Source organism: Ovis aries, chromosome 10 (assembly GCF_016772045.2).
Source record: "Ovis aries strain OAR_USU_Benz2616 breed Rambouillet chromosome 10, ARS-UI_Ramb_v3.0, whole genome shotgun sequence".
NCBI lineage: Eukaryota > Metazoa > Chordata > Mammalia > Artiodactyla > Bovidae > Ovis > Ovis aries.
In genome coordinates this window covers 16280699-16307536 of record NC_056063.1, presented here as the reverse complement: position 1 = coordinate 16307536, position 26838 = coordinate 16280699, and the positions used below count along the sequence as shown (strand labels likewise).

At 47.0% G+C, this 26838-nt stretch overlaps 1 protein-coding gene across 1 annotated transcript in view; it reads left to right on the top strand.

Moving 5' to 3' along the window:
- The first annotated feature begins 11478 nt into the window (after nucleotides 1-11478).
- SIAH3 (siah E3 ubiquitin protein ligase family member 3) overlaps nucleotides 11479-26838 on the top strand; it is a 70051-nt gene continuing 54691 nt past the window's right edge. The window contains exon 1 of the mRNA XM_027973889.3: nucleotides 11479-11743. Coding sequence (XP_027829690.1) covers nucleotides 11609-11743 — 135 coding nt within the window. The 5' untranslated portion in view covers nucleotides 11479-11608. The remainder of the gene's footprint in view (nucleotides 11744-26838) is intronic.

The following is a 26838-nucleotide window of genomic DNA, read 5'->3' as shown; positions in this document are numbered from 1 at the left end:
CCCACTAGGGATCGAACCTGCATCCCCTGCATTGGAAGGCAGATTCCTAACCGCTTGACCATCAGGGAAGTCCAGGGACAGAAATTTCTGATCAGGGTTTCTACCTAATCTAGTGTCACTTTCAAATCCAAGAAGCAAACACAGGTGAACTCCATTCCTTCCCACTTTCCAAAGATATGTTCAAAGACAAATGAGAATGATAGTAACAGGAAAGTCCCAAGTGCTGTGCCCCCAAATTCACAGCCTACCACTAGGAAGTGGTAGGCAGCCCACCAAAAGAGGGGAAGCTAAGGCCTGGGGAGGCTGGGTTACCTGCATTTACCTTGTAAATGTGACTCCAATGAACTAATGCATAACGAGTAATGTATAAGCAGCTGAAAGCGGCAGGCCTGGAGGATCAGATTCAGGTTCCCCTGATTTGCCTGACTCTCAAGTTCAGGCTTTTGACCTCTGGAACATCCTGCCATGTCATTAAAGCAGTTGGCATTTGAAAAAAAAAAATCAGCACCAACTGGGCACAGGCAGGGGTCTAAATTCTCTTTGTTTCTGAGCCAGTGAGAACTACCCAGAGACTGTTTGCTTCAGGTTCTAAACACATGAAATGAGGTTCAGGCAGGAAAGAGCAACTTTCCCTGAGCCCGGGCAACCGAGCTGAGTGTTTCTCCAGTTTGAGAACAATTTTGATGCTCAATATATGCCACTGATCATCTCCAGAGCTCTGTCTTCATCTCCAGCTCTGATCTCCCTCTAAGGCCATTACATGCGGAGCTGGGCTCCAGCCCCCCTTACCTTGCCCCTGACTTAGCTCTTCCCAGGCTCCCAGTGTCCCCATGCGGGCTGCCTCGTGGCCAGCCTGTTGTCTGTTTTGCCCTCAGCTAAAAATATCTCTAGCGCACTTCCCAGACCTGCTGCTCCCTTTTCCTCCTCATTGCCACGTTCTCCTTGCTTCATCCTCCTCCTTTACAGGTAGAAAGATCTGGAGGCAGGAGCCAAGGGGAGGAGAAGAGGAGGAGGCGAACCAAGACCATTCCTTTCCTCTCCTCTTCCCTTGCAAATCCAGACACAGTCAAAACATAATAATCATCTTTCAGCCGTGTGAACAGATGCTGCAGTAACTGTCACAAGAAAGCATCAATGTGCTTTCACACTCAAGGGGACAGAGCTGTAAGAAAGCCCTGTCCACTGCTGTTAGGAGTCACAGAAGGGAAAATGACAATATGACAAGAGGCACGGGGCTCCTATTTGGTTCAAGGCAGATTGTAACATGAAAAACACCATTTGCCTTTCCCTGATGACACTTTAAGCATTATGGAAGCACATTCACCCAGAAAATAGTCAATATCTTACATCCTTCTTTCCTGTTTTCCTAGGAAAGATGTACAGAATCATTCTGCCTCTTTATTGCTCCTCTTTGCTCCCTCCTCCCACCCTCGGCAATGTCAGAAGCAGATGCTGTTGCCTTGGCAACATTATAGAATAAACTTGTTGCTTTTGAACCAGCTGTACCCAACTCCGGTTGTGTCAAGGCAGTTTGTTTCCTTTTCCTGTTCATCATCTGCTGAAAGTCAGGCTTCATAATTCAGATACTGACGTTCCTCAACAGTCACATGAGAGCTTAATTCTCACACCCATCTCAGAGTGGTTCATTTGAGTTCAAGTCTTTCCCAAAGGACCCTTAATAAAATATATACCTGTTACTGGTGAGAGGGGGCCCACCAACACATTAGAATCCAATGGGATTCTAATCCAATGTTTTTTCTTACAGAAGAAGAGGATCTCAATGGACAGCATAGGGCCACCACGTGAAAAAAACAAGTGTTAATACGCTTTCCCCTTCCCTCACTATAGACATTTGCTTTTACTAATTTGTCTATTTGTCCTTATTCCAAGAAGGTCAGTGATTAGAAAATTATACTTGTGTCTTAAAACAGATTGGAAAAATACAGAACAATATTCCAAAATTACCAATAATCCAGCTACAAAACACTTTGTTTTCTGAACATTTTTTCTCTCATGCAGTATTTTTCTTTAAAAATCAGATGGCTTTGTTTTACAATTTTATATCCTGATTTCCCAATTTAATATACACTGGGCATTTTTGCACATTTAAAAAACTATTTGAACCATGATGTCTCTCTCTCTCTCCCCCTTTCCACCATCCTTCTCTCTCTAAGCACTGTTTTATTTATTAAATAAACTGGTCATTTTTCCTGTAGAGTTTCCAATGACCTGGATTTTGCTAATAGGATCTCCCCATTTTGTCATCTATCATATTCTGTTTTGTCATTGATCATATTCCTCTGTCCCCTATATTCTCTAAAAAATGTTAGCTACATCACAAAGTTTGATCAGATTCATGTTGTTGCCTTGGTAGGACTGCTTTGTTGACACTTCCCAGGAGGTGTCCAATACCTGGTTGTCCTTCCGTGATGTCAGAAGCCAAAGATGATCACTGCCCAGATTCATTATTTCATTAGGAATTTCAAACAGGTGAATATTCTCACTTTACCACTATTTCTACATTCATTAACTGAAGTTACAAAGAGAAACTTCTCTTCATTGACTCTAATTATATTGAGGCATAGCTCATAGAAGGCAGGATAAATGTGTAATTTATTCCTTTTATTTGCCAGTTATCAAAATAGTGAATTAAGTGCCAAGCACCATGCAAATGGAACTAATTAGTTTTTCTAGCATCATTATGAATGCGTGGATTTAAACATATTTGATGTGTTTCAGTCCATTGCAGTTATTATTCTTAATCATGTGCCAACAGTCCCATCTTCAGCCAGTGGGAGCCTCTTCACTTTGCTTTCTAAATCCTTAAACAGATCCTAGCTTTTTTTCCTAATGCTTTTTACAGGCTGCAGCCTTGCTTCCTGTTGTTATCAGATGATCCAGGCTCATCTTAAACATTTGCTCTTCCAGATCTAGAGCTGGCCATTTCTTTAAACAGATGCAGTTTGTTTGCTTTTAAGTGGGAAATTTTATATAGAAGCTGGGTTTTGAGGTATTCATTCTCAAGGTCTTTTCTGTGGACAGAATTAAGGAATTTTGCTTTGGCTTTCCCCTCCCCCTCCTCGTCCTTCTCTCCCCCTTCTGCTGCACCTGTTCCCTAACATAAAACACATCATTGCAATGACTGCCATTTGAATTCAAGATTACAGTATTTTTTTAACCTCATCAATCTTATACCTGTGGTTCCTTTCTCTTACGTCAATGACACCACCAGAATTAGTCATTTGCTTCATCAACAATACACACACATTGAATTACCCCAAAACTAATGGTTCAAAGCCACCACAAACGCAAATATGTATCACAGTATCTGTGAATTAGCAAATCATTAGTAGCTTAGCTGCAGGGTCTGGGTCTAAGTTTCTCAGGGTCTGGAGGGTCCAGAAAGCATGCTTTCTGGCTTCTCTCAAAGTGAGCTGTTGAAAAATGCAAGGTATGAATGGCAATGCCTTGGGTAATGAAGCCTCAAAAATCATACAGAGTCATGTATGATTCTATGTTGAAAGTTCCTCGTCTAGGACTCCAGGTCTGAAAATGAGTCTCCACAACTTTCAACTCCAGCCTCTGAGCTCTTGTTTCCACCCTGGAGGTCATCTTTTCTTTTTTATAAAAGGTAGCCCATGTTTTCTGCTCAAAAGTTTCTCAGTTTGCTTCCTACCAATAGGAGCTCAGGGTCCAAAGGCTTCTTATCAATTTTATACTAATTTGGCCCCTTTCAATCTAATCCATATGGTTCAGTTCAGTTTGGCTGCTCAGTTGTGTCCAACTCTTTGTGACCCCATGGACTGCGGCACACCAAGCTTCCCTGTCCATCACCAGCTCTCAAAGTTTGCTCAAACTCATGCCCATTGAGTCGGTGATGCCATCCAACCATCTCATCCTCCAACCTTCAATCTTTCCCAGCATCAAGGTCTTTTCAAATGAATCAGCTCTTCACATCAGGTGGCCAAAGTATTGGAGTTTCAGCTTCAGCATCAGTCCTTCAATGAATATTCAGGACTGATTTCCTTTAGGATGGCCTGTTTGGATCTCCTTGCAGTCCAAGGGACTCTCAAGAGTCTTCTCCAACACCACAGTTCAAAAGCATCAATTCTTCAGCGCTCAGCTATCTTTATAGTCCAACTCTCACATCCATACATGACTACTGGATAAACCATAGCCTTGACTAGACGGATCTTTGTTGGCAAAGTAATGTCTCTGCTTTGTAATATGCTGTCTATGTTGGTCATAACTTTCCTTCCAAGGAGGAAGCGTCTTTTAATCTCACAGTTGCAGTCACCATCTACAGTGATTTTGGAGCCCAAGAAAATAAAGTCTGTTGCTGTTTCCATTGTTTCCCCATCTATTTGCCATGAAGTGATGAAACTGGTGCCATGATCTTAATTTTCTGAATATTGAGTTTTAAGCCAACTTTTTCACTCTCCTTTTTCACTTTCCTCAAGAGGCTCTTTAGTTCTTCTTTGCTTTCTGCCATAACGTTGGTGTCATCTGCATATCTGAGATTATTGATATTTCTCCCGGCAACCTTGACTCTAGCTTGTGCTTTACCCAGCCTGGCATTTCACATGATGTACTCTGCATATAAGTTAAATAAGCAGGGTGACAATATACAGCCTTGATGTACTCCTTTCCCAATTTAGAACCAGTCTGTTTTTCCATGTTCAGTTTGAACTGTTGCTTCTTGACCTGCATACAGATTTCTCAGGAGGCAGATCAGGTGGTCTGATATTCCTATCTCTTGAAGAATTTTCCACAGTTTATTGTGATCCACACAGTCAAAGGCTTTGGCATTGTCAATAAAGCAGAAATAGATATTTTTCTGGAACTCTCTTGATTTTTCAATGATCCCAATGGATGTTAGCAATTTGATCTCTGGTTCCTCTGCCTTTTCTAAAACCAACTTGAACACCTAGAAGTTCTCAGTTCACATACTGCTGAAACCTGACTTGGAGAATTTTGAGTATTACTTTATTAGCTTGTGAGATTATTTATTTATTATTTATTATCGTGAGACTTTATTAGCAATTGTGCAGTAGTTTGAGCATTCTTTGGCATTGCCTTTCTTTGGAATTGGAATTAAAACTGACCTTTTCCGGTCCTGTGGCCACTGCTGAGTTTTCCAAATTTGCTGGCATATTGAGTGCAGCACCTTCACAGCATCATCTTTCAGGATTTGAAATAGCTCAACTGGAATTCCATCACCTCCACTAGCTTTGTTTGTAGTGATGCTTCCTAAGGCCCACTTGACTCCACATTCCAGGATGTCTGGCTCTAGGTGGGTGATCACACCATCATGATTATCTGGGTCATGAAGATCTTTTTTGTATAGTTCTTCTGTGTATTCTTGCCACCTCTTCTTAATATCTTCTGCTTCTGTTAGGTCCATACCATTTCTGTCCTTTATTGTGCCCATCTTTGCATGAAATGTTCCCTTGGTATCTCTAATTTTTCTTGAAGACATCTCTAGTCTTTCCCATTCTGTTGTTTCCTTCTATTTCTTTGCACTGATCACTGAGGAAGGCTTTCTTATCTCTCCTTGCTATTCTTTGGAACTCTGCATTCAAATGGGTATACCTTTCCTTTTCTCCTTTGCTTTTCCCTTCTCTTCTTTTCACAGCTATTTGTAAGGCCTCCTCAGACAACCATTTTGCCTTTTTGCATTTTTTTTCCCCCTTGGGGATGGTCTTGATCCCTGCCTCCTGTACAATGTCACGAACCTCTGTCCGTAGTTCTTCTGGCACTGTATCAGGTCTAATCCCTTGAATCTATTTGTCACTTCCACTTTATAATAGTGAGGGATTTGATTTAGGTCATACCTGAATGGTCTAGTGGTTTTCCCTACTTTCTTCAATATAAGTCTGAATTTGGCAATAAGGAGTTCATTATCTGAGCCAGTCAGCTCCTGGTCTTATTTTTGCTGACTGTATAGAGCTTCTCCATCTTTTAGCTCCAAGGAATAGAATTAATCCGATTTCAGTATTGACCATCTGGTGATGTCCATGTGTAGAGTCTTCTCTTGTTTTGTTGGAAGAGGGTGTTTGCTGTGACCAGTGTGTTCTCTTGGCAAAACTCTGTTAGCCTTTGCCCTGCTTCATTTTGTACTCAAGGCCAAATTTGCCTGTTACTCCAGGTATCCCTTGACTTCCTACTTTTGCATTCCAGTCCCCTGCGATGAAAAGGACATCTTTTTTGGTACTTCTGTGTGGTACTTCTATGTCTGACGGGGTTGTTGTGAAGAGGAAAATAAGATATTTCACTGTAGATGTACTTAAACTCACAGGCCAACTATTTAGTATACTGCCTGATGTCTACCAAGCATTTAACTAGTTTTTTAACCATTTTACTTGTTTAATTTCGGTTGTGCTGGGGCTTCGTTGCTGTGTGGGATTTTCTCTAGTTAGAGCAAGTGGGGGCCACTGTTTGTCGCAGTGAGGGGGCTTCTCCCTCCGGTGGCCCCTCTTGTTGCAGAGCACAGGCTCCAGGGCAGGCGGGCTTCAGTAGCCACAGTGCCAGGGTCTAGGACACAGGCTCAATAGTGGTGCACGTGCTTATCTGTCCCCTGGTATGTGGGATATGTGGGATCTTCTGCAACTAGGGCTTGAACCCATGCCTCCCACATTGGCAGGCGGGCTCTTTCCCACTGAGCCACCAGGGAAGCCCCCCATCACGAATTCAAATGTTTGTTATTATTAGTTTCATCAGCCACAGAGGAGAATGTCAATCTCAGTAAAGATTTACCAGCCCTGAATATGATTGTTTAAAAATAAGAAGTGCCAGTTTGACACATAAAAGATGCTATCTTGCTTCATGCACGTCTCTGATTTCTAGTTCTATTGAACATTTATCATTCATTTATGAATCTGTTGTTGTTATAACTGCTACAAATATATCCCTCAATATTTTGAGTTTTTTTCAATGTTAGTTGTTAGACATTATTTTTGATGTAGAGTTTAGTATTTTATGTAATCAAGTATTTTCCTTTGTGATTACTTCAATAGTCTTTTTAAATCTTTATGAATATTCCAGTACTTCAAAATTCGATTATTTGCTCATCCACACGTTATTTCAATATATTTGGGGCAAATATCTCACATACAGGAAAATGCACTGATCATTAGTTCGTAGCCACACTTCCCCGGTGGTACAGTGGATAAGAATGCCGGGGACAAGAGTTCAATCCCTGGTCCTGGAAGATCCCACACGCTGTGGAGCAATGAAGCCCATGCATGACAACTACTGAGCCCACACGTTGCAACTACTGAAGCCCGCACGCCTAGTGCCTGAGCTCTGAAACAAGAGAAGCCGCCACAGTGAGAAGCCTGCGCCCCAACGAAGAGCAGTCCCCCCTGGCCACAGCTGGAGAAAGGCCACAACAAAGACCCAGCACCGCCCCAAATAAATAAATAAATATATATATATTTTTAAGTTCACAGCCTAAAGAATTTCCACCATATGGATACAATACAATACAACCCATTGTATTGTTCTCTTGGGCTGCATAACAAAGTATCACAATCTGACTGGCTTTCACGGCAGGCGTCTATAGGACAGTTCTGGAATGTCTGAGAAGTCTGAGGTCCACGTGCCCTCAGGGTCGGTTCCTCCTGGAGTCTGTGAGGGAGAAACTGTTCCACGCCTCCTCCTTGGCTTCTGGGGGTTTGCTGGGCGTCCTCAGATTCCCTGGTGGCTCAGGCGGTAGAGTCTGCCCACAGTGCAGGAGACCTGGGTTCGATCCCTGGGTCAGGAAGTTCCCCTGGAGTAGGGCATGGCAGCCCACTCCAGTATTCTTTCCTGGAGAATCCCATGGACAGAAAAGCCTGGCAGGCTATAGTCCACGGGGTCGCAAAGAGTCAGACCAACTCTTTTACTAACTGAGCGACTAACCCTTTCACCTTTCAGGATTGTAGGGTAGCCATATATTTGGCTTTACTAGATGCTTCCAAGCAGTTTTCCAAAGCGGTTTCCAGCAGGGCATGAGAATTTTGGTTGTTCCACATGCTCACCAGAACTTTGGGTTGACTTGGACAAAAATAATTTTGATGGGAAGATGATAATAATGATAATACCTTCTCACTAAAGTTATTATTAAAACCAGTCATTGGGCTGATTATTTTACTTATATTATCTTGCTTCATCTTTAAACTACTTTTCAAGGGAGTCATTAGCTTCACTTTTACAGACAAACAAAACTAAGCATCAGTGAGATCACATAATCTGCCCAAAGTAGCAGTAAGTAGCAATGTAGGCTTCCAAGTCAAATTTGTCTAATTACCAATCTCTGAGACTTTCTGGTCCAGATAAAATGTAAATCTGGTTGCTAAGGAGGTGAAGGGGAAACCTTAGGCATTGCGGTACAGCAGGAGAGGGTTGGTGTGGCTACCGCCAAGGGGCCAACTTAGTGGCAAGAGACAAAAGAGTTTTAAATCTCTACTTGAAAGCTTGTTTGTGCCAATGTATTTTGGGCACATCAACCATGAGAATCTGTTACCAGGGTTAGCTTCAGACATTTCCCCATGGATGATTATTTTGAGGACTGATTCTGAGAACAGCATCAGTTAATAAGCTTAATATTCGAAAATAGAGTGATGCAAACCAGTTTGGGGGTAGAGAGTTAGAACAAGAGGTCAGGTCTGGGGTTAAGAAAAAGCATCCTTACTAGCAGATCTGTGACACTGCTTAGTCAGTCACTAATGTCAATATGCACTCCTTAGCCCTTCAGGCCTCATTCCCAAGCCCAATGTCCAGCTGATATCAAGTAATACACTTAAGAACGTAGCAAGGGCTTCCCTGGTGGTCCAGTGGTTAAGAATCTGTCTTGCAATGCAGGGGACACCAGTTCAATCCCTGATCTAGGAAGATCCCACCTGCCTCCAAGCAACCAAGTCCATGCTCCGCAACAGCTAAGCCCGCCCTCTAGGGACTGTGCTGCACAACAAGAGAAGTCACAGCAATGGGAAGCCCACTCAGCACAACTAGAGAGGAGACCCCACTCGCCGCAACTAGAGAAAGTCTGTGTGCAGCAACAAAGACCCAGCTAGAGAAAAAAAAACAGCAAGAGTCAAGTCTGTCCTTATCATGCCCAGCGCTTCCACGGCACTGGATGGTAGGGTGAACATCCCTGGGGGAAAATAACTCACAGAGCAGGAAGGAAAAACATTCTGGAAATAATCACTCTTCCACTAAAGACACTCAAGCAGCAGCAGGCTCAAGAATTGAGAGGCTGCTTTGAATCAGGCACTGGGCTGGGTTCTTCCAGATACATCACATCTTAGTCTTCCCAGTAATCTTGAGAGAGAAATAAGTTGCTATTATCCCTATGCTACAGGAGTGGAAACTGAGCTTCAGTGAGGTTTCAAGAAACCTGTCTAAGGTTACAAAAAGGGAGAAACAAACTGCATAATAGTTCCATTCTAACAAAGGATGTAGAAAGAGAAAGTTTGGACCTTCTGAATTATGAACTGCGTCTTTAAGGAATCTATGGGAGTATATGCTAACTTTTATTTTTATATTTTTAAGGAAGACAATAAAAGAATACTGAAGGTTTTCCTGCTAAAAGCTTGTTCTGGAAAATGAAAACCAAAGAAAAAGAACTCCAGCAGTATAGACAAGCAACTCTTATTTATGAATCGTACAATGAACGGGCCTTCCCCTGTGGCTCAGCAGGAAAGAATTTGCCTTCAATGCAGGAGATGCAGGTTCAATCCCTGGGTCAGGAAGATTTCCTGGAAGAGGGCATGGCAAACCACTCCAGTACTCTTGCCGGGAAAATCCCAGGGACAGAGAAGTCCATGGAGTCGCAGAGTCAGACATGACTGAAGCAACTGAGCATATAATGAACACATTGGTCCTGGGACACATATCCTATAAAAGTATCACACTGATGAGGTTCTAATCAGTTCAAATGTTGTCATCTTCTAACTTTGCGCCAGTGCAGTTATTTTAGAAAGTACAGTTTCCATTTTAACGGGCGCTTGGCTTATCCGTTTCTGAAAACATTGGTTTGGTTTTAAACTCAATTGAAAATGAACACCTGGGCTTTGTCCTGGTTTCAGGAAACCCGTACATTTTTTTTTCTCTCTATACTTTAATCAGCAGCTGGTTTAATTGCCTTACCAGGTTACAGACATCACTGTCCCAGCTGTGTGTAAGCCTTGCCTACATCACAACCCAAGCACAGCAGCTCGAGTGGAGCGAGAGCCATTCAGGAAGAAGCAATGTGCTCTCACACTCTGGGTGTAATTCACACCCAAGCCTGATACTCACCCAGGCTCTCTGGGTGTAGGCTGACTTCCCACCGGAGAAACAGCCAAACAGGATGAGAAACACAACACGCGCCACTCTCCTGCGTGAGCCCCAAAGAACGACTAAGTCATCAGAGCTTGTCTGCCCCAAACTCTGACTCCTCATGCACCGCTCACAGCCTTCTTCCAGAACAAGTCGGTGGGCTTAAGCACCCCCACCAGCCCGGTTCTGAAGAGAGACGGAGTGCAGTCTGAGGACTGGAATGCCCTCTGCCTGCTCCAGCACAGAAATGCGCTGCTGGCACTCACAGAGACAAGCAAACGATGTGGTATTGTGGTATGTGTGCTCTTAATCTCTATTTTAATGTCTCCAACAATCTAGTGGTTAATTAGCAATTTGCTGCCCACCAGTATGCAAATGAATGACAAGCAAAAGCCCTCCGCATCTGTAATTATTTTGCTGATTTACAAGCCGCTGTCCTCTCCCTGTAGCTTTTTCCTCTGTGTGTGCATTCATGCACCAGGGATTTCATTATTTTTAGAAGCATACACTGTACACTTTTATGCTTTAATACTTTCAGGCTTCAGTAATTACAGTATTACGGATATACACACACATTTTCCCCCCTCCAACTCCAAACGCATTTGTCAGGAATGCTTTTCTCTTTGATAAAGACTGGAGAGTAAGATTTATCAAGCGGCTGAAATCCAAATCGCAGAGAGAGCAAGAGCTCAAGATTGAAAGATGCACGATTCTGCCGCTGCCAAATCCTTATCTGGAATCGGAGGAGTCTTGTAATATTTGATTTTCTCCCAAGCAGCTCTGGTGAATCGGAGCCACGATCTGCCTTATCCATCTGCCTACTTTGGAGCGGGGTGTTTTACTATTTGGCGGTTTAAATGCTTCACGTTTTTGCCAGCGCATTAAGAAAGGCTCTCATGTTAAATTAAGTCAATTAATAAATGAGACACATTAAGCAATCAATTTTGTCAGCCTATCTCCCCGGCACTATGTATGGTTGGCTGTAATCACAAGATAAATGCAATGTGCTGATCTATGGCAATGTTCAATAATACATTCTCCGCCAGGCTCAATTCATCAGGGAGTTTCGGTAGAGGAGGCATTTGTTATTGGCTGTCTCTGCACCTCAAGGATAACATTTCTGTCCTTTTGATTGGCCGCCTCACTGCTGCAAGATTCTAACCGTCTTATTTTGATGATGAATATGAAGGCATGCTAAGCCGCGCTGGAGCGAGTATCTCAGAGGCTGCGCGCCTTCCAGAGCCCAAGGACTTAACGGCTTCCTCCGCCACCTTCCTGTGCCAATCATCCCCCCAAAAAAGTTGTGATGCTTTTCTTCACCCAGTGCTTTGGGGCTGTGTTAGATCTCATTCACCTCCGCTTTCAGCACAACAAGGCTAAACGAGTGTTCGCCGCCGCCGGGCAACTTGTCTGCGTTGTAAACCCCACGCACAACCTGAAGGTGAGTGGCTGGCTACCGTTTGATGTTCCCGTGGCTCGGGTTCAAGTCCTTCCTCGGCGGCGACGGGGTGGGGGTGGGGGGCGGGGGAGGGAGTGGCGTCAGGGACCTTCCCACGGAGCCCGGGGCGCTCCAGGCAAAGGTCATCCCCCTGCTACACAGGACGGTGTTGGGCACCCGCGCCTGCGCTCGGCTCCTTCTCCCTCTCTGGGTGTGTGGATGCTCTCGCGACGGTGTGTGTTTCCCTGCCTGGCAGGGGCGACTGGAGTCAGCGTCTATTTCTTTTACCCCACGCTGTCAGCCTAGGAGTCGGAGGTGGGGGTGTGTGTGTGTGTCAGAAGTGAGGGTGTTGGAGGGAGCAGGGGGCGTCCCCCTCCCTCTCCCAAATATTTGTGGGCAAGTGTTTAGGAGAGAGGGTTTGAAAAGTTACCCACATTGCAGGCTGTCCCGTGTGCTGGGAAGGCAGGCAGGCGAGCACACGGATTTCTGAAGCCCCTCTGGTTGCTCCTGAAGTAGCTGGGCTGGGCGGTCGCGAGACAGGACCCAACCTCCCCCGCCCCGCACCAGACAGGGGTCTGGGAGCTGGGGAGGGGGCGCTTTCTGCAAAGTGTGCTTTCCCTGTGCTCAGACTCAGCCTGGGGGGCGCGGGGCGGGGGTGTAGGTAGGAGTTAGTCTTCTTTGCTTCCTGGGAGCTGGATGCGCCTGGTGTATCGAGGACGGGAGCAGGCAGATTGTTTCAGCAGCATTGTAATGAACCCCGCTCGGAGCCGCCACTGCCGGGATCACCGCAGGCGCTGCGGCCCTCACATCTCTTCAGGTCAGGGCCCTTTAAGAGGACAGCCTCAACACGGGCTCGAGGGACCGCTCCACATCCCCCCCGCCAAGACGAGGGGGAAATGAACCGAGAGCCGCTAGGCTAGGGGAGGAGGGAAGATGGGCAGGCGGGGCGGTAGGGGGCGGTGCGAGGACGCAGCTGAACTCCCCCGCACCCCAGTGCGAAAGTCGCAGCCGCCAGGGCTCCGTCCCAGAATAAACGATGGACTCGTTTGGGAGTTGCTCTCATTATACCCGAGGCTGAGCGAAGTGGGGGAGGTCGGGGGGAGGGCATCTCTGCCGCTAAGCAAAGGAGCAGTCTCTGCGAGCACCGATCTGTCTTTCTGACCGCTGCCTGGGGCAGGCCTTGGTGCTTGTTGCTCATCACTTTATAAACTCCTGCAGTCAGACGCTCTTCCGCTGGAGCCCTGCAGGCCAGTGCTAATGGGTACCTCCTCGCACCCCCGCCCCCAACAATTCCCGGAAGTCCCCAGGAGGGACAGCTGCCTGGCGCCCCTGGGGCCGTATGCCAAGGCCCGTCCTGGATGGAAGGGGGATGGACTACCTTGAGTGCACTATCGTGCTCCGGACCTAGAAGTGATTTTCTGCAGGATCCAGGCTGTGATGAACACCATCTCAACTGCTCTGCCTCTCTCCTGCTCTCTCTCTCCCCCTCTCTCCCTCCACCCTCCCCTCTTCCCCTCATCCCCCTATTTCTTTTTCCCTTCATGGCTTACTTACTTCTATAAATGGGAATTCACCCCCAGTCATCCTCTGCAAAGTGAGTGCATGATGTACGTATTAAAATATGATTCTGAATTCCATTTTATGACTACTTTTGGGACCGCCTTCAAACTCCCATTATTTTGTCACTTTACATTTGTTACTTCCCTGTGGCAAGAAATTCTGTTTATCCCTGCTTTGCATTTTAAAACCTTTACAAATTGTTTATGAGACTGAGCGTTTCCAAAGTTTCGATTTATATGGTTTGTTGGCTGCAGCTGATGATGGAGGGGGAACAGGGTGCTAAGATCTTGGTAGGGGATGGACTGAAAATCATCTGTGCTTGTTTCAGTGATGTCAGCCTGGATTTTGACAGGCAATCCTGCTGCCCAAACCCAGGAGTCCAGAGTCAGGGTTGGAGACCTGAGGTCAGTGCTGAGCAGCTCTGTGACCTTGAATGACTCAGTGTCTCTGAGCCTTCCCTTCTTCATCTTCAAAATGAGCCAATGAATCTCTAGCCTGCCTCCTCCATGGCTCTGTGAGGCTGTGAAGGGCTTTATTAATACTTCCCTCCACACCCCCCCCCCAAATTATATTATTGCACATCATTTGTAGGGTTGCATTCAGAATTTCAAAAGTTGTCATTTAAAGCCTTCAGCCAAGTTAGAAACTATATAAGCAGTAAGATAAAAATAGATGACATGTGCTTTGAGAGGCTATTTTCCATGGCTCACTTTGCCACGGACATACTCATTTGACTTTTCATTTCCCATAAAAAGCCACTTAGAGATTTTGCTCAGATGAGTGTCCTCACAGATAAATCAAACTCAGGGACGCTCATGTCACCAGGGGGTGCGACAGGACTCGCAGCGTTTACAGAGGCTGTGCCAGGATCAGCCCAGGATGCCTCTGTGACAGTCTCATCCATGCTCCAGGTGGCCCCGCAGGTAAGTTCTACCTGCTTCTCCAACCTAAGAGCTAACAGCTTGGAGCTTTTTTTGGAGCTTTTAAAGGCACAATTCTCTAGGAACACTGCTACTCCATCCTGGATATTAAGAACTGCATAAAACCTCAAAAGAAAGTGCTCCTTCCAACCATTCCTTTCCACAGACAGGCCACGGAAATATGCCTTGGATGTAAAAAGCTGCAATCCATGTAGGCAGAAAAAGTCTTTCTTTAAAAGGAAAAAAAAGTTGCGGCAATGTTAAACCAGATGGCTATTGATCTACGGCGCTTCCCCGCAACTTTGTATGACAGGCAGGCCGGTACGTGACGCGGTGACCAAGGACACAGAGACCGCAACCTTGCTTTCAAGTTTCTAGGTTGTGTGTTGCTTCCAAGAGGAACTGGGAAGCCTGCATTTTTCTTTGTGGAAGCATTTTTGCACTTTGTGCTTTCCTGAGAGTGCTAGCAGTACTTCGGGACCTGAGGCAAGTGCTGAGTTATAATAAAAAATCACTTACTGAGCAGAGAGAACTGTGTATTTACCATGCTTCTATAGGTCACCTTCATTCTCAATCTCATTATGGCGATTTACTCAGCAACCTGGGATTCCTTCAAGCAAGCTTGTTCTAGAAGCTTGCTTCTAAGTGGAAGGCAAAGGCCAACCCAGTTAAACCCATTACACTTCTTAAGCCCATTCTACTTAAAAGGGGTGTTCAGAGTCGCTGGCCTGAAATAAGAGGTTCTCCTGCTTCAAGAAGAATCCACTGCAGAGCCAGCTCCGTGGACTGCAGATGGCACTCTGTGTTGCCCTGTGTCTGTCTGTGTCTGCCTGTAGAGGTGGCTCCTTGAAGGGATCAGGCCCCCCGGTTCTCCATCCCAGACTGCAGAAAGTGACCGCCAAGGGGCTGGTGATCTTACCTGGCGGCTGTCTGCTTCCTTGCTCATGGAGGTCACTGAAATGTGGCCCAGGGGCTGCAGGCTGGCACCAAGCAGGGAGCAGGCCCATGTCCTGATTTAGCACCACTTTCTCTCTCCTGTCCTTCGCTTGCTTCCAAACCAAGAAAGCCTTTCTCTCCTGGCTCCTCTCCCATCCACACTCGCTGCTTGGACAATGCCCTGCCCCAGGCAGCCCTCTCTGCTCCTGCCCGTCTCCAGCAGTGCCCTCTGAAGAGTGGACTGGCCAGTCTGTGCACCCCGGCCTCTCCAGGGGAGGGTCTGAAGTGGCCGCCGGAGCCCCTCTGGGGTCAGAGCTCAGCACTTCCCAAGCAGACTGGCGCTGAGCCGGGGCTGGCTAGGAGACTTCCTCCCTGTAACCACAGCGCTTGATAAACCAGGTTCTGAAACAAGTCTTGCAAAAGGCTTTCTGGCAAACTTCCAAAAGGCCCTAACTTCCCTACCGCTCCTGGGAGGCTATTCATGCCTCCATCCAGTGGGTCCAATCCCCAGAGCCCTTTTTGTTGTAACCCGTTAACCTTGAGTCTATAGACACACACACACACACACACACACACACACACTCAGAGCCATGCACACACACAGTGGGAGGGACATACAGGACAGTGTGGGCTTTAAGTGCCCGTGCGTGCTAAGTTGCTTCAGTTGTGTCCGATTCTTTTGTGACCCCACCAGGCTCCTCTGCCCATGGGATTCTCCAGACAAGAATACTGGAGTGGGTTGTCATGCCCTCCTCCTGGGGATCTTTCCGACCCAGGGATCAAACCCAGATCTCTCACATCTCCTGCACTAGCAGGTGGACCCTTTACCGCTGGCGCCGCCTGGGAAGCCTAGCAGACACTAAATCTAAAATTAGGGCATTTTAGTTCCAGGACTGGCAGCATCCACCTGCCTCTCACTCTGAGGCCAAGCCATATGGATGGATGTGTGCTGAGTGACGGTGGGGATGGGGTAGGGGCTGCATGGAGTTGGGGGAGGGATCATCAAGGGAGAACCAAGGCAAACCTCACCCCTAGCGCCTCGACTGTTCAGGGGCTAACCTTTGGAAATCCGACCCGGCCCCAGGGCTTTCACCAACTGACCCAGCGCGGCAGGCAGCCGAAGGGAAGCTAAAGACCTGAATGTTGTTTCTAGAGATGTAAAGGCGGCCTTGGAGCGTTCAGCCTGAATGCCTAGTTTCCGGCAGTTAAGATGGTGTGGGTTTAGCCCTTCCTGACACAGCCACCTCTGAGTGTCCCATCCCCCATCCCCTGGACATATCAGCATCTTCCTTTGCTGTCCAGGCTGGAGGCTCTATTAGGGCCTTAGGTGGGGGTGGTAGGGAGGGGATGGGGGAATGGGGGAGACCAGAGGAGGAGGATGAGGGGGGACTGAAGCTGGTCCCTGAGTCAGTCTCTGAGCTTCGGTCTAAAGGCTTTCCCGTGCCGCCGCCTCCAGCCCCCTGGTTTCTGTGAATACTGTATGACGCTTGGCTCTGCAGGCACAGAGCAGTCATGTGGCTTTTCTGGTTAATGGTGATTGTAAATGAGGCTCCCGAGTCACATAACTGGAGGCTCCGGGCGGCCATTCGAGTAGCGGTGTGCTGTGATGGGGAGGGCAGGGGAGGCTGAAGCCGGTGTGGAGGTGAGGTGAGCCCACAACCTCGGCACTGCCTTTCTCTGGTAGCCCCCTGGAGCAAATTTTGTGGCCCTCCCTTCACCACAGTCCCTCAAGCGGCAGGGACTGTTTGGAAGCAAGGAGAAAACAGGGACTGAACGCTTTCTTTGAAATCCAGAGAGGTCAGAATTATTTGGATGGCTTCCCTGGGGTAAGGCAGAATATTTTTCTAGCAATTAACAATAAGAAAAAGAACAGTCTTGGTGTGGTATTTGACTCTTGGCAAAGTCACAGAGGATGAGATGGTTGGATGGCATCACCGATTCAATGGACATGATCTTGGGCAAAACTCCCAGAGATGGCGAGGGACTGGGAGGCCTGGCGTGCTGCAGTCCTTGGGGTTGCAAAGAGTTGGACACGACTTGGTGGCTGAGCAACAACAAAAAGGTCATCCTGGACTCAACCAGCTGTACTCCCCAGAGGGGAAAGCTGGCCTTTTTAGACACAAGGTGTCATGTGGAAAGGCTCCCACCCCAGAGAATGGAGCCCCACCCTCCCATGGGGATCGCCAGCTCAGAGAATGATGGGGAGAATGTCAGAACTGGGAGGCTGAATCTTCTTAGTGTACAGTCAAGGAAACTGAGGTGAGAGGGGAAATGACTTGTATTTCCTACAGCTGCTGCAACAAATGGGGAGGCACAAGATCAGAGAAATCAGGAGGCTGCAGGTCCAAAATCGAGGCGCCAGCAAGGCCAGGCTCCCTCCAAGGTTCCAGGGAAGAATCTGTTCCTGGCTCATCCGGCTTCTGAGGGTTCCCTGTGTTCCTTGGCTTGCGGCCTCATCTCTCCACCTCTGCCTCTGGCGTTACATGGCCTCCTTCTCACCTCTGTGTGTCCATATCATAAGGACACAGGTGACTGTATTGAGGGCCTATCTGGATTGTCCCTACCTGGACAATCCAGGATAAGTTTTCATTGCAAGATCCTTAATCACACTTTGAAAGCTTTAGTCCTTCAGTCATATCCAACCCCATGGACTGTAGCCTGCCATGCTCCTCTGTCCATGGAATTCCCCAGGCAAGAATAGTGGAATGGGTTGCCATTTCCTTCTTTAGGGAATCTTTCTTGACCCAGGGATCAAACCTGGGTCTCCTATATTGCAGGCGGATTCTTTGCCATCTGGGCCACAAGGCAAGGCTAATCACACCTCTGGTCATATAATATTCACTCTGTTGCTCTTTAAGGAAATTCAGAAGTTCCAGGCACTAAGATGTGAATATCTTTATTCAACCCACTACTTCCCTCTTGCAGACTTAATCTATTTTGTGACAGAATTGGAACCGGAAGTTAGGTTGCCAAAAGTCAGACCTAGATCCCCAGCTGCCCCAGGCTGCCTTCCAGTTAGTTCAAACTAAAGACCCCTTGCTTGAGTGCATGCTGTGGGAGCAGGAAATTGCAGGGATCCCCTTCCTGCACCCCATCAGCCCTAGCCCAGCCAGTGCGACCCCATGGGCTGCACCATACACCCTGTCATCTCCCCTTTATCAGACCCACATTTCCTTAGCAAATCAGGCCCTCTTCATCACCGCATGGAGTGCTAAGTCAATTCATTTGTGTTCAACTCTGTGCGACCCCAAGGACTGCAGCCCACCAGGCTCCTCTGTCCATAAGATTCTCCAGGCAAGAATACTGGAGTGGATTGCCATTCCCTTCCCCAGGAGATCTTCCCGACCCAGGGATCAAACCCATATCTCATTATGTTTCCTGCATCGGCAGGCAGGTTCTTTACCAATAGCACCACCTGGGAAGCCCTCTTTATCACCATCCTTCCTTATTCCCCTAAATTTCCATAAATTTTCTTTCCTGTTTCAAGTTCTTTTAAAAATAATATAATCTACGTGGATGCCTGCACATCATATTTTAAAAATCAAATGATAAAGAGATACACTGTCAGAAGCATAGAGCATTAGATCTTGCCCTTGGCACACAGTTTGTAAATCCACCAGATCAATACGGGGGTGAAGCAGTGGGTGTAGGGAAAACACACAGGCTTTGGGGCAGAAAGAGCTGAGCTCAAATCCAGACTGTTCCATTGGCTGATGGGTGACTTTGAACAAATGACTTTGCCTCTCAGAGGCTTCATTTCCTTCTCTATAAAAAGCAGGAAAGAACGCCCACCTTCGATGGGGCTGCAAGGAGTAAATGAGCTCACAGAAGGAAAACGTCTGCCATGGAGGAGAGAGTTGGTAAATAGCAGCCGTTATTGTCAACACGGGTCATTACGATGAAAGCTAAACGCCGCTCCTCAGAAGCTGGAGTCAGTCTCCCCACCACTCCACCTTCTGTTTCCCTCCACCTCCCCTCCCTTCCTTCGGGCCTCAGGGCCTGCTGTTCCTTAGTACTTGTGAATTGCCCTTGGCCTTCAAGAGAGTTTTGGATAGAACAATTTCTTGCCTTATGTAAAAGTCAGATTTGTCCTTATTGCCTAACTTCAAAGAAAACCCTGAGCCCTGCTTGAGTTTCGAGCCTGGAAGTGCAGTGGGCGAGGGGCTGGACTGGGGGAGGATGGGCGTGCCAGGTGGGACAAGGGCTGGCACGTGTGCCCTGGTACCCAGCATCCGCAGAGCCAGGAGCCCTGCCACAGGTTCCCTCTCCTCGCGCTGGAGAAGGGGCCTCATGACTTACGCATGCTTTCTTTTCATTAGCGGCAGCCGAGTAAACACAAGGGCCAGCGGGTCTGTGAAGGACATCTGATGGGTGAGGGTGTGAGGCTGAGTGACACCACTGAGAGATGCAACAGGGCGGGAGAGGTAAGCGGGCAAAACCTGCAGGCTCCCTGGGAAACTGGACGCTCATTTTCTCTCTGCCTGCAGTTCATTCTGCCTTGAGGAAGCCCCTTCCCTCTGAGCTAGGTGGGATGGTTGATGCTTAACGGAAGCTTGGTGTTCTTATTGAGTTGCTAAGTCGTGTCCGGCTCTTTGAGACCTCGTGGACTTGTAGCCCGCCAGGCTCCTCTGTCCATGGGATTCTCCAGGCAAGGATACTGGAGTGGGTTGCCATTTCCTCTTCCAGGGGATCTTCCTGACCGAGGGATGGAAACTGAGTCTCCTGCATTGGCAGGCTGAGCCACCAGCCACCATTGAGCCACCACTGGCAAGCTGATTTACCACTGAGCCACCTGTAGCCCCTGATATCAAGGGAGAGAGAGGCTCTGGCCTTTCTAAGCCAAGAAAGAATTTCCTGGATCCTATCATCAGGCAAGTCGATAATAAGCACCAAGAAAGGCCACAGGGCTGGGCTCTTCCTTACTCCCCCTGAGTTCTACTCTACACACACACACACACAGAGTCCATGGCGATTCTGAGATGCCAACCTTTTTGGACCCTGAGTGGTTTCTGAATAGCAGTGCAAGATCAGAGAGTGTAAAGCCCAGCGGACGGGGTCCCCAGCACTACCGCAGAGGAGAGAATGGATCTCTCTTCCCCATCCAAACTGTCACTGACCTCCAGCCTCACGAAAGAGGTGAAGGGAGAGATGGGAGAGAAAAGAGGAACATTCTAGCTGAGGCCATGGGTACAGGCTTTGGACTCAGACCTAGCTGGGCTTGGATCCAGCGATGTCAGTTCCCTGAGTAACCGCTTTGACCTCCCAGAACCCGCATTTCCTCAACTATTAACATGCTTATCATGAAGGTGAAATATAATGTAGATAAACTGCTTAGTACAGCACCCAGCGCCTTGGACATACTCCATAAATGGTAGCTGTCATCACTAGTAAGTGGAGCTCCTTAGAGATGTTCCTGGTGCACAAAATGTACCAAGATTCTTCCGTCCAACTTGGACAAGTGATCAAACTTCTCAGACTGGATGTTGGGGGAAACAGAGGGAAGGGTCAGTAGTAAAAGGACCTGTCTGTTGACTGACCAAGATTTTGAAGCATAGTAGGTTCAAGCTTGGGCTTCCCAGGTGGCTCAGGGGTGAAGAATCCACCTGCCAAAGCAGGAGACATGCTTTGACCCCTGGGTCGGGAAGATCCCCTGGAGGAGGGCATGGCAACCCACTCCAGTATTTTTGCCTGGAGAAGTCCATGGACAGAGGAGCCTGGCAGGCTACAATCCGTGGAGTCGAAGAGAGTCAGGCACAACTTAGCAACTAAACAACAATGGGTTCAAGCTCAGGGAACCAGAGTCCAGGTCCTGGTTCAAACAGATGAGACCCAAAGGGGTGATGTCCAGGGTCACAACTGAGGCAGGGCAGGGCCCACTGCTCTATCTATGCTACCACACTGCTGGGGCCTGGGGCATTGGATAAAGATGCTGCCTCTCTAATGTGAGCCACACATGCTGGGCATCTTCCCAGGGGGTCCTTGTCTTTAGGACCTTGGCAAGGTAACTAGCCAGGTAAACGTGGGGCATTGAAAAGACAATGTTCCTCTCATCTCTACTGCTGGCACAAATACATAGCAAAGGACTGGGATGACACTGTAAGTGAAATCACCCAAGCCACAAAGCCATAACCCCAGACTTTCAGATAGCAGGGTGGGTCAAGTTCTGCTACAAAAGGCAACGTTTTCATCTTGACCTGGGACTCAGGATGAAAGCACCATCAGAAACCAGTCTGTGATCAGCCCAATGTTTTTAGCGGAAGAATAGGGTCCCTGTGGATCATTTAGAATTGTGGTCTAACTGGAAATGTCAGTTTTACTTGCAAGACGCTGCATCTCTTAATCATTTCTCGGTCCTTTAATGTATTTTTAATCACGAACCTGTGATTAGGAGGGAGCTGTGTGCTGCAGGGCTGTCTCCAGGCAGTACCAGGAACTCCAGCTGGAAGAGACTGGACTGTGGAAGGGGCAGGGCCCCCAGGACAAAACTGGAGAGTGTCCTCTATGGAGGGGAAAGGCCACGGCAGACCATTTTGGGGAGGGTAAGCATGGCATGAGGAAGGCTCCACAGAGACTGAACCGAATCCGGATCAATACAAGATTTTACAAAAGATGGGCCAGCTAGTCTAGCCATCTGCCCAGCTTTATAGCCAGACGCCATGGTCCCTCAGATCTAATTTCCTACGACTTCGCCAAGGATGTGCCAGGAAGTCCAAGGCAGAAAGCCACTCAGAACCTCGCGTTCCCTTTCTATAAATTACAGGTATATTGTGACTTAGGCTAAGCTGGCTACATATCCTGAAACCCACAGGCTGTGCTTTTCTGCTGTCCCAGTTATGCACACAATAATAACAATAATGATCAGAACAACCACAAAATAGCTACCATTTATGGAAGGCATGCTATGTCCAGGAACTGTGTTAAATGCTATGCATTTAATTCTCCCTAGGAAGTAGTGTATTATTATCATTCCATCAAAGCAGAGGAAAGGAAAAAAGCTTGCTCAATGATACACAACTCTGTGCAGTGAAACCATTTAAAATTAAAATCCTGTGCTTGGGGGCTTCCCTGGTGGTTCAGTGGTAAAAAATCTGCCTACCAAGGCAGGAGGCTCGGGTTTGATCCCTGATCAGGGAAGATCCGACACGTCATGGAACAGCTAAGCCCATGCACCACAACTACTAAGCCTGTGCTCTAGAGGCTGGGAGCCACAACTCGTGCGCCCATGTGCTGCAGCTACTGAAGCTGAAGAGGCCCAGGGCCCGTGCTCTGCAGCAAGAGAAGCCGCCGCAATGAGAAGCCCTCGCACGTCAACTAGAGAGTAGCCCCCTCTCACTGCAACTGGAGAAACGAAGACCCAGCTCAGTCAAAAATAAATGCAATTATTAAAAAAAAGAAATCCTTTTTAAAAAATCCTGTGCTTTAAAAAATTTCTTCGTATGTCATCCCTCAGCATTCCTATTTCACAACAAACAACCGGCCACAAGACTAATGTTGAGTGTATTATATTTCATTTAAAAATATTGAGCTGAGATCCTGGCTCATTCACTCTGTAGGTACATACATGAAACACACACAGATGCCCCAGCTCTTGGGGGACAATCCCGGGAGGCTTGCTCTAGGATTCCCTGGGCTGCCCCGTGGGATGGACCCTGTGGCCAATGGCAGTGACTTTGTCTCTTCCTCCTGCCTCCTGGAATCTTTCCCAAAATAACCGCTGTATGAAGTCCATCTCTCAGGCTCTTCTTTGGGAACCCAAGTTAAAACTACATATGTGTGGTAGTGTTAGTCGCTCAGTCATGTCCAACTCTTTGTGACCCCATGGACTGTAGCCTGCCAGGGTGCTCTGTCCATGGGATTCTCCAGGCAAGAATACTGCCGTGGGTTGCCATTCCCTTCTCCAGAGGATCTTCCCCACCCTGGGAAGATCAAACCTGGGTCTCTGGCATTGCAGGCAGATTCTCTGTCTGAGCCACAGGGAAGTCCATGTATGTATATATGTTTCCTAATTAACATATTTATTGAGCATTTCCTAAGTGCCAAGTGCCACGCCAAGTGATTTACCCAGATTGCCTTTTTAAAAATTCTCAGAACAATGCTGGCAGTCTATCTCCAAATCACATGGGGGGAAGCTGAGGTACAGAGACATTAAGTAACTTGTCCAAGGGTGCATCCAATGAGTGGTAGAGTTTAATTGGTGCTTTTATCCTCTGTGTTAAGCTGTCTCTCCTGCTCCATCATAGACCACCTACTTGGAAGCTTCTACAAAGAGCCTAGACTTCCAAATCAGGCTTGATAACAACTATGACTTTGGGGGACTTCCCTGGTGGTCCAGTGGTTAAGAATCTGCTTTCCAATGCAGGAGATGCAGGTTCAATCCCTGGTCAGGAAACTAAGATCCCACATGCCAAGGAACAACTAAGCCCCAGCACCTTCAACTCCTGAAGCCCGAGCACCACGGCTAGAGAGTCCATGCGCTGCCTCAGAAGATTCCGCATGACGCAGTGAAGATGGAGCACACCCACGCAGCCAAATAAATAATACATCTACGCATATTTTTTAACATTACGATTTGCATAAAATGCTTGAAGGAAACCTTGCCAACAACTTTACCTAAGTGCTCAAGTCAAAACTATCTGCAGAAAAGGAAGTTCGTGTCCCATGATCATTTTTGTCAAATGGATCACACGACTGGAGGAGGACAGTGTCTGAAACTAGCAGGCATGCTCAGTGGCCCAGTCTTGTCCAACACTTCCTGACCCTATGGACTGTTTTATATTAGGTCAGACAAATCAGGATAGCAATTTGAGTCTCACAAAATAATGACTATGCTTTCTTTGTGGTGTGTGCGTTTGTGTGCTCAGTCACTAAGTCGTGTCTGACTCTGCAATCCCATAGACTGTAGCCCGCCAGGCTCCTCTGTCCGTGGGATTTTCCAGAGAAAAATGTGGCAAGAATACTGGAATTGATTGCCATTTCCTTCTCCAGGGGATCTTCTCCGACACAGGGATTGAACCCGTGTCTCTTACATCTCCTGCACTGGCAGGCAGCCTCCTTTACCACTGAGCCCTAGCACTGACCCCTAAATCTGGGCCACGTGACTGTCTTGTCAATACCTCACTTGCTTCTCAATGACAATGGGAACTAGTCGACCATGTCAGAATGCAAACACTCTCTAAGCACTCGGATATCATTAAACAGGGCACTTTTTCTCTGAGAAGAAAAGAAAGAAATCTTTTTATTCAAAATCAAAAACATACTTCAAGAGAATGAGGCTCTTACCCTGTCACACCTGCTCTCTCAGAGATCCACAGAACTTTGAAATTTTCTTTCCCATTAGCAGCCATACTTTATTATCAAATTTATTTTTTTAAACTCACATCAAAGAGGAGCGAACTTTTAATGACCATTTTCTACCTAATTTAACTCAGCCTCTACCTTGACTTCTGGTCAGCCCTTCTCCTAATGCTCTTCAAACGTTTCTTCTTTCCAAAGCTGCCGTGAGAACTGAGCTGAGGGAGGCATCCGGGTTAGAGGTGAGCTTATGGCAGAAGGGCAGAATGATGCTTGTGGTCTTTGTTCCCGGCGTACAAGCTGGAGCCTTGCAAGGCAGCGTCTATACTGACTTCTGAGGAACATGCTCAGCCAGGCACCGTGGAGGGAGGTCACCAAGGTAGTCAATCCCCAGAGTCACCTCAAGCAGCAGCCCTGACATCTAGGGAAATTCACAGAGGCTGCAGAGGGCTCACGGGGGATGCTGACATGAAGGGGCTAAGGGAATTCTGGGAGGAAAGTGCCTCAGACTGGAGCCATGTGCCATCCCCGCCATTCCCAGCCCCCGAGATGCCTACTCGTCTCTGTGGCCCTCGGGCTGACCACCTGGAGAACCACAGGGGCCAGGGGCCTGGCCCTGAAGCACCTCTGCTGGCCCCAGCCCTGCACACCCCCACCCCCACCCCCCGTAAGCAGGAGGGCTGATGAGCACATGAAGAAGCTGTCCCACTGAAAAGTCAGCCCTCTTCAGGACGTCCCCCAGTGGTTCAGTAGTTAAGACTCTGCGCTTCCCCTGCAGGGCACAGGTTTGATCCCTGGTCGGAGAACTAAGATCCCACAAGCTGCATAGTGGAGCCAAAAAAAGACAGTCTCTTCGCCAAGTGATGCTGGGAGACCTAGACAACCTCATGCAGCTCAATGAGGTTAGAATAACCCACATGCTATACACACAGATACACTCAAAGTGGCCTACATTTAAGCCATGGCATCTTAAAAGTCCTAGAACACACAGCTTTCTCTGACATAAATTGTACCAATATTTTCTTACATAAGTCTCTCAAGGCAAAAGTAAAAGCAAAAATACACAAATGGGACCTAATCAAACTTAAAAGCTTTTGCATAGCAAAGGAAACCATCCACAAAACAAAAAGGCATCTCATGGATGGGGAGAAAATATTTGCAAACAATGTAACTGACCAGGGCTTAATTTCTACAATATATAAACAGTTCATACAACTGTATCAAAAAAAAAAAAAAAACAAATAACCCAATCAAAAAATAGGCAGATGACCTAAATAGACATTTCTCTAAAACAGACATACAGACAGCCAAGAGGCACATGAAAAGATCCATAATGCTATTCATTAGAGAAATGGAAATCAAAACTACCATGAGGCACGATGCCACACCAGTCAGAACGGCCACCATGGAAAAGTCTAGATCAATAAATGCCAGACAGGGTGTGGGAAAAAGGGCACTCTCTTACACTGTTGATAGGAATATAAATTGCTACAACTACTATAGAGAATAGTATGGATGCTCCTTAAAAACTAAAACTATAACTACCATAGAATCTAGCAATCCCACGCCTGAATATATAGTACCTGGAAAAGACAAAAACTCTAATTTGAAAAGATATATGCACCCCAATGTTCAGAGAGGCACTGTTTACAGTATCCAAGACATGTAAGCAACCTGTGTCCATCAACAGATGAACGGATAAAGCAGATGTGGTATATATAGGCAGTGGAATGTTACTCAGCCATAAAAGAACAATGAAATATTACCATTCACAGCAACACGGAGGGACCTAGAGGTGATCATACTGAATGCCAAGTCAGACAAAGACAAATATTACTACTATATGCTATCATTTATCCTTAAATTTATATCATTTATGCCATTAGATGGTATCATTCATGTGGAATCTAGCAAACACCCTCTTCCAACAAAACAAGAGAAGATTCTACACATGGACATCACCAGATGGTCAATACCGAAATCAGATGGATTATATTCTTTGCAGACAAAGATGGAGAAGCTCTATACAGTCAGCAAAAACTCTGAGTTGACAGTGGCTCAGATCATGAGCTCCTTATTGCCAAATTCAGACTTAAATTGAAGAAAGTAGGGAAAACCACTAGACCATTCAGGTATGACCTAAATCAAATCCCTCACTATTTTAAAGTGGAAGTGACAAATAGATTCAAGGGATTAGATCTGATAGATAGAGTGCCAGAAGAATTACGGACGGAGGTTCGTGACATTGTAGAGGAGACAGAGATCAAGACCATCCCCAAGAAAAAGAAATGCAAAACGGCAAAACAGCTGTCTGAGGAGGCCTTACAAATAGCTGTGAAAAGAAGAGAAGGGAAAAGCAAAGGAGAAAAGGAAAGGTATACCCATTTGAAT